The sequence below is a fragment of the Aptenodytes forsteri genome, unplaced genomic scaffold (assembly GCF_000699145.1).
Source record: "Aptenodytes forsteri isolate BGI_AS27 unplaced genomic scaffold, ASM69914v1 Scaffold471, whole genome shotgun sequence".
Lineage (NCBI taxonomy): Eukaryota > Metazoa > Chordata > Aves > Sphenisciformes > Spheniscidae > Aptenodytes > Aptenodytes forsteri.
In genome coordinates this window covers 350,546-364,118 of record NW_008795862.1, presented here as the reverse complement: position 1 = coordinate 364,118, position 13,573 = coordinate 350,546, and the positions used below count along the sequence as shown (strand labels likewise).

General features: G+C 42.5%; 1 protein-coding gene across 2 annotated transcripts in view; it reads right to left on the bottom strand.

Moving 5' to 3' along the window:
• Positions 1 to 2,275: 2,275 nt before the first annotated feature.
• Positions 2,276 to 13,573, bottom strand: part of MED26 (mediator complex subunit 26) — a 21,764-nt gene continuing 10,466 nt past the window's right edge. The window contains exons 2-3 of one of the 2 annotated variants that reach the window (XM_019473337.1): positions 6,395 to 6,492; positions 2,276 to 5,015 (exon numbers count right to left, since the gene is read on the bottom strand). In XM_019473337.1, coding sequence (XP_019328882.1) covers positions 3,321 to 5,015; positions 6,395 to 6,492 — 1,793 coding nt within the window. In that variant the 3' untranslated portion in view covers positions 2,276 to 3,320. Of the gene's footprint in view, positions 5,016 to 6,394; positions 6,506 to 13,573 lie in introns of those variants that run through there. The other variant, XM_009284036.1, reaches the window with a different exon arrangement.

The following is a 13,573-nucleotide window of genomic DNA, read 5'->3' as shown; positions in this document are numbered from 1 at the left end:
GGCTCTCACTCCCGCCTCCAGAGCAGAAGCGAAGGCCCAGAGCCCGGTCTCCCGCCGGCTCCAGCCTGTTACTTCCTCAGACAGGAGCCCTCCTCAGCGCTGCTGACTGACGCCGCTGTAGCTTAGGCTGAGAGGCAGCCTGACAGGTTAAAACAACCCGGGAGAGAGCGTGGGGCGACAGAAACGCACAAAACCCTCCTTTCTGATCTGGTTTTACAGCACGAGCGGTAAAAAGTGGAAGGCAGGCCTTAACAGCGGCGCAGCCACTGAAGACCACCTCAGGAAACCCAAGCGGCAGCCGGCGCGGTGACCGAGCAAAGGTCACGTACTCAAAGGCAGCGAGACAGTTGTCCCAAGGAACACGTAACGCTGGCTACGTTAAAAGATGGGCGAGTACCTGTCAAGCGGGAGGGGGATCTAGAGCCTGCTTCACCCACGCAGTCTGCCAAAAGACATTTCTACATCATTGACGTACCTATAGAAAACATGCACTTTAGGTAATGGCGATTCCCAGAAGATTTGCAGGTGAGCCATTTCATGCCATCCATTGACAAGAGAGAGAGGGCAGTTTATTAATTTAAGAGTTTAGGATTAGAAGAATAAATTTTGTAAGGCAGTCAGGAGAAACCAGTAGCAGAGAAACTGAGTTCATGCAAAAATGAGAGTACACAGCAGATACGCACATGGTAAACTTCATTTGAACTCGTTTACAAAATTGACAAGGAAAAAAACCCACCACCTTGTAAACTTATTCACATTTGTCGGAGCTCACAGAACTGGTTATACTCGCATGCTGAAATAAAGATTGTCAAGCCTCGTCTCACCCTGGATGACACCCGAGTGAGTTGACCCTTACAGCAGAAACAGACTCGGTGTGGAACGAGATCTAAAGCTTGCATTGTGCGTGGATTTCTCTGGCGATTCGGTGCCACTGGGGAAAGGCCTGGCTCTACTACCCGACGCTCCCTCAAAGATGAGCATCGGCACCGTCAGTTCGCTACCGAGAGCTGGATGTAATTTGAAAGCAGTGATGAGCTTGGGGCATCACCTCAGCGGGTGTGGTCCACGAGGGCCATCGACTGCATCAGAAATGTAAGCAGCGTAGAAAAAGATGGGGTGTATAAAGCGTAATGTAATACTGTGTCATTTCCTGAAATTTGCCCTATATCCAAAGGCCTCGAAAGAGCACGGACCCTGTTCCTAAATAAGGCCAGTCAGGGAAAGAGGGAGAAGGGGCGGGGGGAGACAAGATGCACAATATTTTTTTTACACGAACAAAACCCAAGTGTTTTCCAGAATGACCAGCTTTTTAGCCCTCTACCATCAATTCTGCCTTCTTGCAAGACAGTAGCTTTCCCCCAACTCTAAAACACACTGCTTGACCTCACCAACTGCAGAAGGACAAAATGGAAGTAAACTGAAAATACGCTTGGCAACGGTTTTTGGTAACCACTTTTTCTGGTTTCCCGCTCAGATCTCAGATTTCAGAAGTGGAAGCGAACAGGCATCAGTTAAGATTTCTGAGACACCCACACATTTCGATACCAGTCAGATCACAAAAGCAGTAGGTTTGAACGACTTAAAAATAAACCAAACCTTTATCAGTTGTAGTCCAGGGAATGAACCAACTTAACGCATACCTGGCGAGGAACACCCCTTTAAAAATCATGTAAGAGCTTGACTCCGCTCTCAAAGGCAGGAAAACTCTTGCCAGGGCTCTCCTCCACAGAAGCGAGATCCAGCACAAACGGGTTAACAGAGTTAACATCACTAAACCTAGAAATATTTTTGGTATCGTGTCCCCTCCCCTCTTCCCCTGGACAGAAGCCCAGCACCGGGGACTGCAGAAAACACCGAGTCCCAAATGTTAAAGCAATTACAGTGAATAGAAATTCTTCGCTTTCTATACTGAACCAGGCTGCTTTAGAAAGCGTTTTAACAATTAGGAATAATATATTACAAAGTTACTGAGACAAAAAGGTGAACTATGATCTTTTTAGACGTTGAGGTACATTAACAGCAATCGGGTTATCAGTCTCCAGACCCTGGATGCAACCAGAGTTAAAAAAATAATCCAACCTGTGCGACTGAACACCACCAACGTACTTGGAAGACATCTTGTATATCCCTAACAGCCAGCTGCTTTCGCCAGTGTCGGATGGGATTCAGCTTCACCACACTGCTCCGACGGATTCTCAGTGTCGATGATCACTTAGCTGGTCTGAACTGAGCAAACTTTAAAAAAAAATGAGTTAAGTATAAATAATTCACAAACTGTTTTGTGCAAATTTTTTTTATTTCCACATTTATATCACAATGTGTCCACTTAAAGGACCAAATAGCAAAGTTGCTCCCTTCTGCATCCCAAGAACACAGAAGTCTAGTTACTGTACATTCACTAAGGCTCTTTGTTTTTGCAAATTGCGTTTATGATGGATATCCATAAGGCAAACAATATCTAAAGGAATGGTAACAAGTATATTTCCAGCATACAAACAGGCTTCCTTTTTCCCTCTCACAGTACAGTTACAAACTTGTAGCACCCTCATTACATTTAGATTCTAGAAAAGGTGATTTTTCTTTTTTTTTTTCTTTTTCTTTTTTTCCTAGAAGTTTGCAGGAAGGGAAAAGGAGGAAAAATATTTGGCTGGTGGTGGTGGGATCAAAAATATCGTTAAACATCTAGTTTTTGCAGCATTTCTCAGAGACTGGACTTAAACTGAAACCAGACTAAAATATGTGGATGCCTATGGAATGTTGAGCTGAAGCTGGTCTCCCAGCCTGCAGTGCAACACCTGCTGTTTAAAACCCAATCTCCGTACCACATGACTTTAAAAAAAACGCAATCATGTTCAGAGATGTGATACAAATAAAACTACAGTTTTTGCACATTGTCTCTCGAATATCTCACTGCCAAATAAAAACCCAAATCAAGTCAAATAAATAGATGCATATTTTGTTAAGGTAACTTCCACAATTTTCTCTGTACCTGCCTGTAATAAGATTCCGGCATTCAGAAAGTGCTGGAAATCCTCTTCGCTTCTTGGGGACTAACACTTTTTTATAGCTGGCTCGCTATAGAGTTTTGAACTCAATTTATCAACCTTCGTATGCCTTCCTTTGCAATTGTTAGTAAACTGGTAGCAGCATTTCACAAAAGGAGAATTTAAAGGAAAGAGCTGTAAAGAACCAGCTCCCTCACACCCTCTGCTCGTTGGGCCTGTTTGTCCGGGACAGGAGGCTTTCTCCGTCTTTAAGTGGCATAGTGTCTGCCATTTTTGCTAACTGCAGATGTAAAAGCATTTTTAGCAAAACTGTACTCAGTCTAGGCAGACGTAAGGCAGGATGTTCAATCTACCATCATCCCCGTGTGGATCTAAAGATATGCACTGTGTCCAATCATACCAGTTACCCTGTGTGTCATAACAACCGTTCACGCCTGGCCAGTTGTGTTCACGTATTCTGTTGAGGTCATCACTTGTGACCTCTCTTGTGACCCCAGGCAAGTCTGTAGGTTTGCTGTTAGGAGCTAGAACGTGAGTCTTTCTAGCCTCTTTTCTAGTGCTTTCCTCCTGCTTTAAATATTCAGACATGAAGTAGTGAGCTCCTGGAGTCTGTACTCCTGATGAAGACAGCAAGCTACTCTGTCTGTTTAAATATGACTGAATGATTTCATTTCTGGATAATTCTTTCCAGTTCGTTTGTTCAAAAGGGCTTTGCAGGTTGGGTTTTTGCTCCTGCTTTTCCGTTTCTGTCCTGTGCTGTTCAGTAAGTGCAGGGATTTCTACCTGCAAAGGATCTTTCTGTGTTAAAGGTTTTATCTGTCCTGTCATGGGATCAAAAGTGAGTTTTCTCTCTTTTAATCTCACAGGTTTCACACCCCCTTCTGTCACGTGCCCATCCAAGTTGACTGTATAGTCTCTGGGTCGGTACCTTTTCTTCTTTTTACTATCGGAACCTGAAGCAGCATCATCACTGTCCATTTTTGAAGTGTCCTGTGAAAAGCCCATGTGTGGCGTGAGAGATTCCCCAGGGTGGGAGCTGGTTTTGCAGCTGGGAGATGTGTGCTGTTGAAGTGTCCCTGCTGTATGCCTGTGCTGGCTTTCAGAAGGTACCTGCTGCTCCTGCCAGTGCTGAGAAACCTCAGTTACTGATTGCTGAGAGAACTCCAGTCTTTTTGCTGGCATTGGAGGTGTTGATGGTTGCATCAAGGATGGTGGCGGTGACGGCACCTGTGCAGTATCTAAGAACTGAGACCTTTGAGATGGACTAGGCATTGAATCCTTTGGTGAGTACGTAGTATGCTGCCGAGCAAAAGTATCATGCCTAACATTTCTAGGGCTAAACGAGGAACAGCGAGGACTCTTAGGTTGGTGCGGTCCTGTGGTTTCTTCCGATTTATCATGCTGCTGAAGCACTGCAGTCTTTAATAACGAGGAAGTGCTTGAAGGTTTTACAAGTCCTGGAGAACTGGTGTGAGGTTTTACAGCATTTACTGGGATCTTATTGTGTTTATCATTTTCACTGAGTTCTGTCCTGCTGCTTTCAGGCCCTGCATGTAGATTTACGTCTACAGGACTAGGAAAATTTTCAGGACTACCTCCAATTCCATTTGTTGGAGGGGGTGAAGAGTTTTGTAATACTTCATGACTAGCTTTGGAGACTTTTGGGGGAGGAGGGCCCTGATGCCCGTCCCTGTGTTCACCTTTCCTTTTCCGATTTCCCAATTTCTCTGTTTTTGGAGAATTTAGTTTCTGTATATCATTCCTGCTTTTCAATTCGCTGATCGGCTTTGATCCAGCCACAGCAGGAAGTTGCGCTTCTGGTTTGCAGTTGTGAGCACCACCATTTGCTGATCCGGGTGGATTCGGCAACCCTCTTGGCACTGGTTCATTCTGGGTTACAGGTTCTATCAACTTTTGCCAATTCCGCAACAATTTCTTGGCACGTTTGGCAAGTTCCTCATTGGATGTCTTCTTCCTCACCTCATTGATAAGCCTCCCAAGTCTCGTTTCCTAGAAAGAAAGAAAAGTTGTTTTACAAAGAGGTATCATTCTGAACAGAGTTTTTAAGGTACGTTTCTGCTTTGTAATGTTTACCCTAAGAAATGCCTAGTTAAAAACCACTAAAGATTTAAGTGTTGAATTAATCTTTTTGGAAAGGATTTCACTCCAGGTGGTCCAGTGCTCTGCCACGCAACGTGAAACCTGCTGTAGGTTTCAAGTCACCCTGCCCTTATTCCCTGGCTAAAGCACCAGAGCCGTTAGCTGTGAAAAACATCAGAAAGGAATTCTTTAATCAGCAAGAATCTTGAGAATAAAGGTGCATGTTCAGATTGGAGGGGAAATGCAGCACCCAAGGCAGAAAAGGTGCGTGTTTATCACAGTGAAAGTATAAGATCTGCAGAAAGAGGCAAGAGAAAAAATTCCAGAATCTCCGCCTGTTACAGGACGTAATACATTGACAATGAAAATCTCCATTTCACAAACCCGACTAGCCAGGGTGCGACTTACGTCCTACCTTCTTCCTCCATCTCTCCTCTCCCTTCACTCCCCAGTATCTCGAAAGGGCATGAAAGACCGATTTAAACAAGCATTCCTAGGGTGTCCCAAAGTGGTTTCGTAAGCAGAAGGAAGAGAAGTGTTTGATTGTTCCCAAAGCACATTTGAAAACAAAGAATTGTTCCACAAGTCAGATTACTTAAGAAAAGCACTTCAAAGGAAAACGTAGACCAGACTGTGACAGAAATATGCAACATGTTGTGATACATACGTCAAAATACAGCTGGAGTTATAGTTAAGCAATAGTTAAAAGCAAGTAATACCAATAATTTCAATATAAAGATTGAAAAAAAGTTTCATAATTCAGCCATAAAAAGTTCTTTGGGCTCTGTTTCTAAGAGCGGCCAGTGAGGCTGCAGCTGCGATCCCACCTGATGCTTCAGCTTTTAAAACACCTCGTCTCACCAGCTACATCAGGCATTGAAACCTGCTTAACTGAATTTAAGATTAATTTTACAGACACAGAGTAACTATATTCCTATTTCAGGTTCTTCGGTGCTTGGTCACCAGACATCTAAAAAGGCGATCAGTACTTCAGCAAGCAGAGTGACGTTGCTGGATGCAACAGAATTAATTGGTAACAAGTAATGATTAATTTAGTGCCCTACACAAACAGGAACTGTGCTGCACAGAATACTGATCTGAATCCAGAAAGAATCACTGTGTATGCACCGAGATGTCAGAAGCAGCACGAGGGGGACAAAATAATATCTTAATTGTGAATCCTTTGCAATCAATCTATTGTTTCAAGAAAAGCTCTTATGGAAATTAGATAGGCAGAGAAAGTCCTTTTATACACACAAAAATCAAGCGATGTTTAGAGGGTGACATACCTCAAGTGCCTCTTTGGTAATGGGATATTTCTCCAGGCTGGAGATCACTTCCAGCACTGCCACCATGTTATGGATCTGCAACAAGGAAGACAAAGTCACTTCATGTTTCATGTACAGGTCTTAGTTATCAAATGTAATTTAAGACCTTCCACTTTATAATTGCTGGAAGCATTAATCACAAAATTACTATCACACTGTCTGGCTTTAGGGAGCTGATTGTTCAAAGAATAGGGACAAGGACACTTTACTGACCTAGTTGGAAACTGCAGGAGCTGTAACAAACATACTCCTCTTATGTAAAGCTAAAGGAAACATTAGCAATAAAACCAGTGTGACTTACTAGCGAAGTTCTGAGCCCCCGAGCCAAGGTATTAGTTAACCGTCCTACAGCCTAACTGGAAATGCAAGTGCCAAGTGGACCAAGAAGAGCAACAAGTCAAATCAGAAACGTTGCATTTATTCCTCTAGGCACTGCTTTAGATTTACACAAGTCACCGTTCTACGATTTTGTTCAAAACATCGATGCTTCCTGTAGCTACACACCAAGAGTCTAAAAACCCAGGTATGAACTCCAAGTTTAAACGCAGAGATGAAGCAAGCAAGAGTCTAAAAACCCAGGTATGAACTCCTCCAAGTTTAAACGCAGAGATGAAGCAAACGCTGTGCCCAGTAGGTGTCCTCAGACCATCGCCCAGCACCAGACGGACCAGGCGTGGGATACAGCCACAGCTCCTGAACAGCCACCTTAAAAACTCCACAATCATTCTAGAATTGTATTTCCTGATACCTAAGATGGTGAGGAGTAACTGCAGAAATACACATTACATTAACAAAGCGTGTATCAGATTTTCTGACGGGCTCCACTGCAACATTTCGGTATGCATGAGTAAGCTCCGCACAAAAGCGGTTGCCACAATCTGTAGATGTTAAGCGCAAGTGTGATTTTAATAATTTCTAAGAACCCCCAGACTACACAGAGATCGTATTTCCACTACCTGATGTTAAAAGCACCAAAACCTGGAATTTCTAATTCACCTTTGTAGATAGAATTAAAAGATAAGCAAAGGAAAACTTGAATCACAGTCTCATTTATTGCTTAATTTCATTTGTGACTCAACTGGACGTGAACTGCATCTGAGAAAAATCTCGCAGCAAGAACCTCTGCAGGGATCCCACGTTATCCTCAAGTCTTCTCAGGAGCAGTGTCAGGTAGTCCCACCCTCCCAGCCACACACTCTGCTGCAAGAGTCTTCATTTTAAAAAGGCTGCAAGTTTGTAAGAATTTGCTTTTTCAAGTCAATTCTATTAAGATACAACAGGAGAATCAGGAGCTGAAGTCTCTTCCTTTCAGAAAATCTTGTGCATAGACAATGTTTTTTCCGTCACAGCAGGACTGCTTGATGTTGGAGATACTTGGCTAAAGCTGTCAGTTAAACACTTTGCCCCATTTTTAGACTTACTTTTATCAAACTTAGGTTTAAAGACTACACAGGCTTTGAATGATTGTAACTCTTGCAGGTTGTAAAACCAACTTCAGACCAAAGATGCATTAATTTGTCATGGTCTTTTCTTCACTGAACTACAACAGCCTCTGCAGATAGTTAAAGCCCTACCATCCGGTCAGGTCTAGTAAAACTCCGCTTAAGCTTTAAAGCGGCAATAGCACGTATTTTGACATATTTTAGTTCTTACTATTTCACTTCAGTGCGCTGACTTTCTTTCATGTTTTGATCCTTGCACTGCCCTCAGTGCCTACTTAAATCACAGTTTAAGTAATACATAACACCAGGGTTTTTTTCAGTTTCTAGAACCAGAGCACTTAGAATAGCTAATGCTCAATTCTGGGAGTTTCCAGACAAACATTTTTAGACTTGCAAAACATGATACTCTCCTTCCCAACACATATTTTAGGCTATGAATTACCAGGGTGCAAAAAGGCTCTGTGTATTGCACACATCAACAATCGGTACAATTATTTTTGCAGTTACTGGTAATCCCCAAATATTCATTATCTAAATGACAAACTGATCGCAAAAAAGGATCATTAGTCTATCAAAAGGTCAAGATGGAGAAAGTGATACGCTCGTATATACACACACCTACAGAAAGATGACATTGGTCAGGGAATTTCCAGTAACAGCTTTGCCTTTGTTTCAATATACCCCAGTACACACACATGGATGCCCCCGAATGCTAAATCACCTACCGGAGTCCAGGTCTACACCGAGACTGATAGACTGTTACTTCATTCCCTCCTTTGAGGGACACATGGTGCCAATTAAGACAGTGAAAGCAGCCTTACACCGCTGAGTCTGTGCTGATCGCTCAACTTCTGGTAAAACACAAAACACCCATTTCAGATTCTTCACACATTTGTAACCAATTGAAAACATGCTGTCGCACTGAAGCAATTGCTGCAAGGAGCACGAAGGCTCACACTCGAGATCAACTGCAAGAAGCTCCTCTCATTTTCCCTTCTTTTTGACCTGCAGGGACGTGTGGCTCTTAAAAAAAATAAAAATAAAATGTTCAGGCAGGTTCAACAACTCCTCCACCCTTCCCCAGCAGTTTTGTGTAGTTTCCTTGGAATGCTTCACCCAACCTGCTGTAAAGAGAAGCTTATAATAAAAATCATATTCACCTATTTCAAAATAATATAGACTATGAAATTTCTTGCGGTATAGTTAAACACTGTGATGAAAACAAGACGACCTCCCCAAAACACTTTGAGTATCATCTATTCAATGTGAAGACACTTATTTCGGTAACAGCGGCACATCAGTATTGCACACCAGTACCTCTACCTTAAACCATCTGTTACTGGCTTAATAAAATTAATATATTGTCACATAACTGACATGAGACCGAAGTTACAAAACCTACCAGGACATCATCCTACTTTGAGCAGCACCAGAAATGATAATTTATTAACGCAAGCTGCTATCAAAAATGCTTATTGGCTACACAGCTGATAGGCAAAGCGACATAAAGCAGAGCGGGACAACGGAGTTTGGCAACCTTGCTCTCTTCAGACACCAGCTAAGAGTACAATTGCATAAGTCAGCGTCTCAGGAACTTGCACATCCCTTTAGTTTCTATTTGCCTTTGTCTACTTATGCTGCAACCCATTACTACCACCCCAAAACAAGAACTTCCATGAAGCAACCCCAGGACCTCGCATTTAGGAGCTTGCAGAAAACGGCTAAGAATAGTTTATACGGCATTTCAAACCATCCCATGCTATTCCCATGTTGTGAAGATTGACTGGCACACAGACTAATTCACTCAGAAGTTTACTGGAGAACATCTGCTTTGAGTCATCTACGATAATCCTTTCCAGCCAACCCTAATGACAGTCACAAAAAACAAATCTTATTTATTCCATGCAAGTCTCCTTAAGTCATTCAGCTATACTCTGGAGCTTACTACTGCTATCTGAGATCTTTTCCAAGTTAAGCACTAAATGTTTTTACTACAGCCTCAGACAAAAGCATGGGTTTCTGAACTCTCTGGAAAAGATCAAGCAGCTTAATTTCCTTTTTTTATCTGCCATCTTAATCCTATTTTAGCTTTTATAAATCAAGAACAATTCAGTAACTAACTTCAGGGTAAGTGTCACACAGCAGTTTAAAAGGATAAAAAAAAGTGTCTTCGGGTTTGGGAAGTTTAATGTACAGCTGTTCCCTGCCACCTCCAATTCCACTGCCTCCTTCCCAGGCAGATTTGAAAACAGCAGCAAACTCAGCACCCGCACGCGAGCTGGTATCACCGCTTCCACGTGCTGCGGGTGTGGAAGGGCCAGGACTACCAACCTGCTGGGACGCATTTTATGTTGGACTCGCACACCGCACTGTTGTGCTTTGTCTTCTTTCATCTACAGACCAGTCCAGATACAAAATGAGCACCAGTGTGTTTTGTAACACCTTCCTTTCTTCCTCAGGACTGCCTCGACACACAGGACACCCTGCGTCTCACTCCACTGCTGCCTAAGAAACAAACGTTACAGAAACACTCAATTGCAGTCATTTGAATAAAGCAATTTGGGTTTTTTTGGGGTTTTTTTTGTTGTTGTTGTTGGCGGGGTTTTTTAAATGTTTCACAGGGATGTTTCTAAAGATCTTTGCATGCATGACTAGACCATGCTAGTCGACAAACCAGATGTGAGTTAGCAAGGATGCTGCTGCTGAGACACTTGGTTACACAGGCCTGGAGTAGGGGAAGAGTAGGTATTTCCTTGTAACATGAAAACCTGAGAGCTAGGTGTACAATTACAAAAAAAATTGCAGTGAAACCGCCAGTACAGATGCCCATCCTACTGGATTCTGCCTAGAAAGGCTCTTTTTAATCACTTGCATAAAGTTCACGTAACAGCACTAAGAGGCATCTTTTGACACAGTATCATCATCATCCATATGGGCCGCATTAGTACCTTTAGAAGTTTCTAAAGGGTATTTAAACTTGGCCTAGCAGGTCTAGAGTCCCTAATCACTGAAGCTTTTCTAAAAACAAAGTGTAATGCTATTATCCTCCTGAAATCCCAGGTTATAACAATCAATGACTCCATTATAAGCATTTTGAAACAGGCTATACAGATATAGCAGAAAACACCGGCTTTGAGAGAATGTATTTGTCGTCTATGTTATAAATACTATGCTATAAATACTCAATATTTTGCTAGTTTCAAAGAAAGCACTTTTGTAATATTTTCCCACTTGTGGTATCAAAGCAATTTTACAAAAGCAAGCAGAGAAGCGGACCCACCGTGGAAGACTAAACAGATCTTCCTGTATTTCCTACAGATACAAATCCAGATCTCTATCGCCAAGTTGGTGTTTTCTGTTGGCAATTCACGTAAGAAATGCAGTACGGTCTACACAGAAGTTCACAGGAGCATCTGTACCTTTTTTTTATTGTCTTCCCCCCGCTCCTAGGGACAGCAGCACTTTATTGGGTGGTTATAAAAACTGTCATGTATCTCCGGGCCACGTATATCCCTCGGTAGCGCAGGGTAGTGTTCAAGAAAATCCCGGGTTCAAGGCCAATATTGCTGAAGTTGCCAAGAACGCAGAACTGATTCAAAAGAAGGGTACAGCAACAGCACCATGAGCGATGTCCTCCGCTCGCATTTGTTTCCTCCAGAGCAGTGTAGCGATCGCCTGCGTCTAAGCACCGATTCCTACCCCGGCCTGGGGTCTCTGATCAGTATCAGATCTTGTCCCCAGCACCGCGTTTGTATAAAAGCTACTGCGCTGCACAGTAATCTGAAACATGGAATAAGAAGTAAGAAGAGAAAAGTTGCTATTCATAGTAGGCTTTATTTAAATGCTGCAATGGAAATACAGTAGTATAGTGTTTATTTAGCACTTCACACAGGACGCATTAGATACCAGACACTAACAGCACATACCAGAACAGTAAAACTATAATGTCATTTTTTTTCAAAGGTACAGACTAAACACACAAAGTTAGAATTCAGGTTACAACCTGCTGGTATTTAGTTCAGTTCCCTTGCAACTGATCTATTAACAGTTTCCCCTATCCCCAATGTGACCCCAGCACCGCGTTTGTATAAAAGCTACTGCGCTGCACAGTAATCTGAAACATGGAATAAGAAGTAAGAAGAGAAAAGTTGCTATTCATAGTAGGCTTTATTTAAATGCTGCAATGGAAATACAGTAGTATAGTGTTTATTTAGCACTTCACACAGGACGCATTAGATACCAGACACTAACAGCACATACCATGAACAGTAAACTATAATGTCATTTTTTTTCAAAGGTACAGACTAAACACACAAAGTTAGAATTCAGGTTACAACCTGCTGGTATTTAGTTCAGTTCCCTTGCAACTGATCTATTAACAGTTTCCCCTATCCCCAATGTGACATGATGTTGTCTAAAGATAGGGTACACGAGACACTATTCACAGAAATGACATACCAAAAAGATGACCATGCACTACTTTGTTCATAATTATTGAAAATGTTTGAAAGTCAGTTTGCTAAGCGGAGTTCAAATATTCACCAGTACACAAAAGATATTCTCAAAGGCGGAGGCGAGTTTTCTAATAGTATTTAGTAAAGCAGATCTTTAAACATGAAGGAATCTATGATTTGGGTTGAAAGTCATCCACTGAGAGTATCTTCTACGACAGAGAAATTCCTTTGGAGTCCATGCTTTGAGAACTGATCAGAAACTTGTGCTGCAAAGCAACAGGTAGAAGAAATGCTCCTTGACTACCAAGAACAGTCAAAAAAGTGGCTAGGCACAGCAAGCACTTATCCTTACCTCTGGATTTAAAACTTTCAGCTCTAATTTAAAGAGGCAAAACAATTTGCATGTATTTTATTTGTACTTAGGTTTTATTTAATGGTAAAGTAACATCATCCAGATACCTCCCCGTATACACTTTACAAAGCCTGGATCATCAAACGAGTAAGGTCAGGTTCCAACAAAATACCGCACCGCGAAGACATCGGCAGACCTGAAATATTTCACTTGAGTGAGACAACAGTTTAGCCCTCGGTTACCTTTTGGCAGTACGTACGCACGTAAGGAAGGTGTAGGGAGACTAGAACAGCCAAGAGGTTAAGAGGAGTTTGCCAGCAGAAAACACAGTTTGCCCCGGCAGTTACAAACAGCCTCGAGACGCAAATCCACAGCAGTTGGGAAGTGCCATCGCCACTCTAGCTCTTCTCTACACGGTCCACTCCAAAGGAGACGTCTAACCCTGGCAGAGGCCCTCGACACAGCAGGAAAACGCTGCACGCTTTGGCAAGGCAGGGGAAACCACCCGATGAAAGGAGTATCCATCGGTGGAGTCATTTAGAAGGTAAGATACAAGGGGCAGTAAAATACAGACAATGGGGACAAGACGCACACCCAGAACGTAACCAGTTCACAGAACGGCAGGGGCACACTGAGGGGAGTCTTCCTGCTCTACAGGAAGAGGTCTTTAAGGCAAATAGAAAACAGTCAACGGTATAACACTTTTCTCCATTCATATTTATTAGCCAATAATTGGAAGACATTCTTGTTACTACAGAGAGGCATAACTGTCAACTTCAACATTCACTAAACATTTTGTATAATATCGTAAGAATTGTACCTGTAGCACCCACTCCTCAGTTGTATGTGAAACATAGAAGACTCACTGCAACGTGACCCCCCCCCCCCAAAA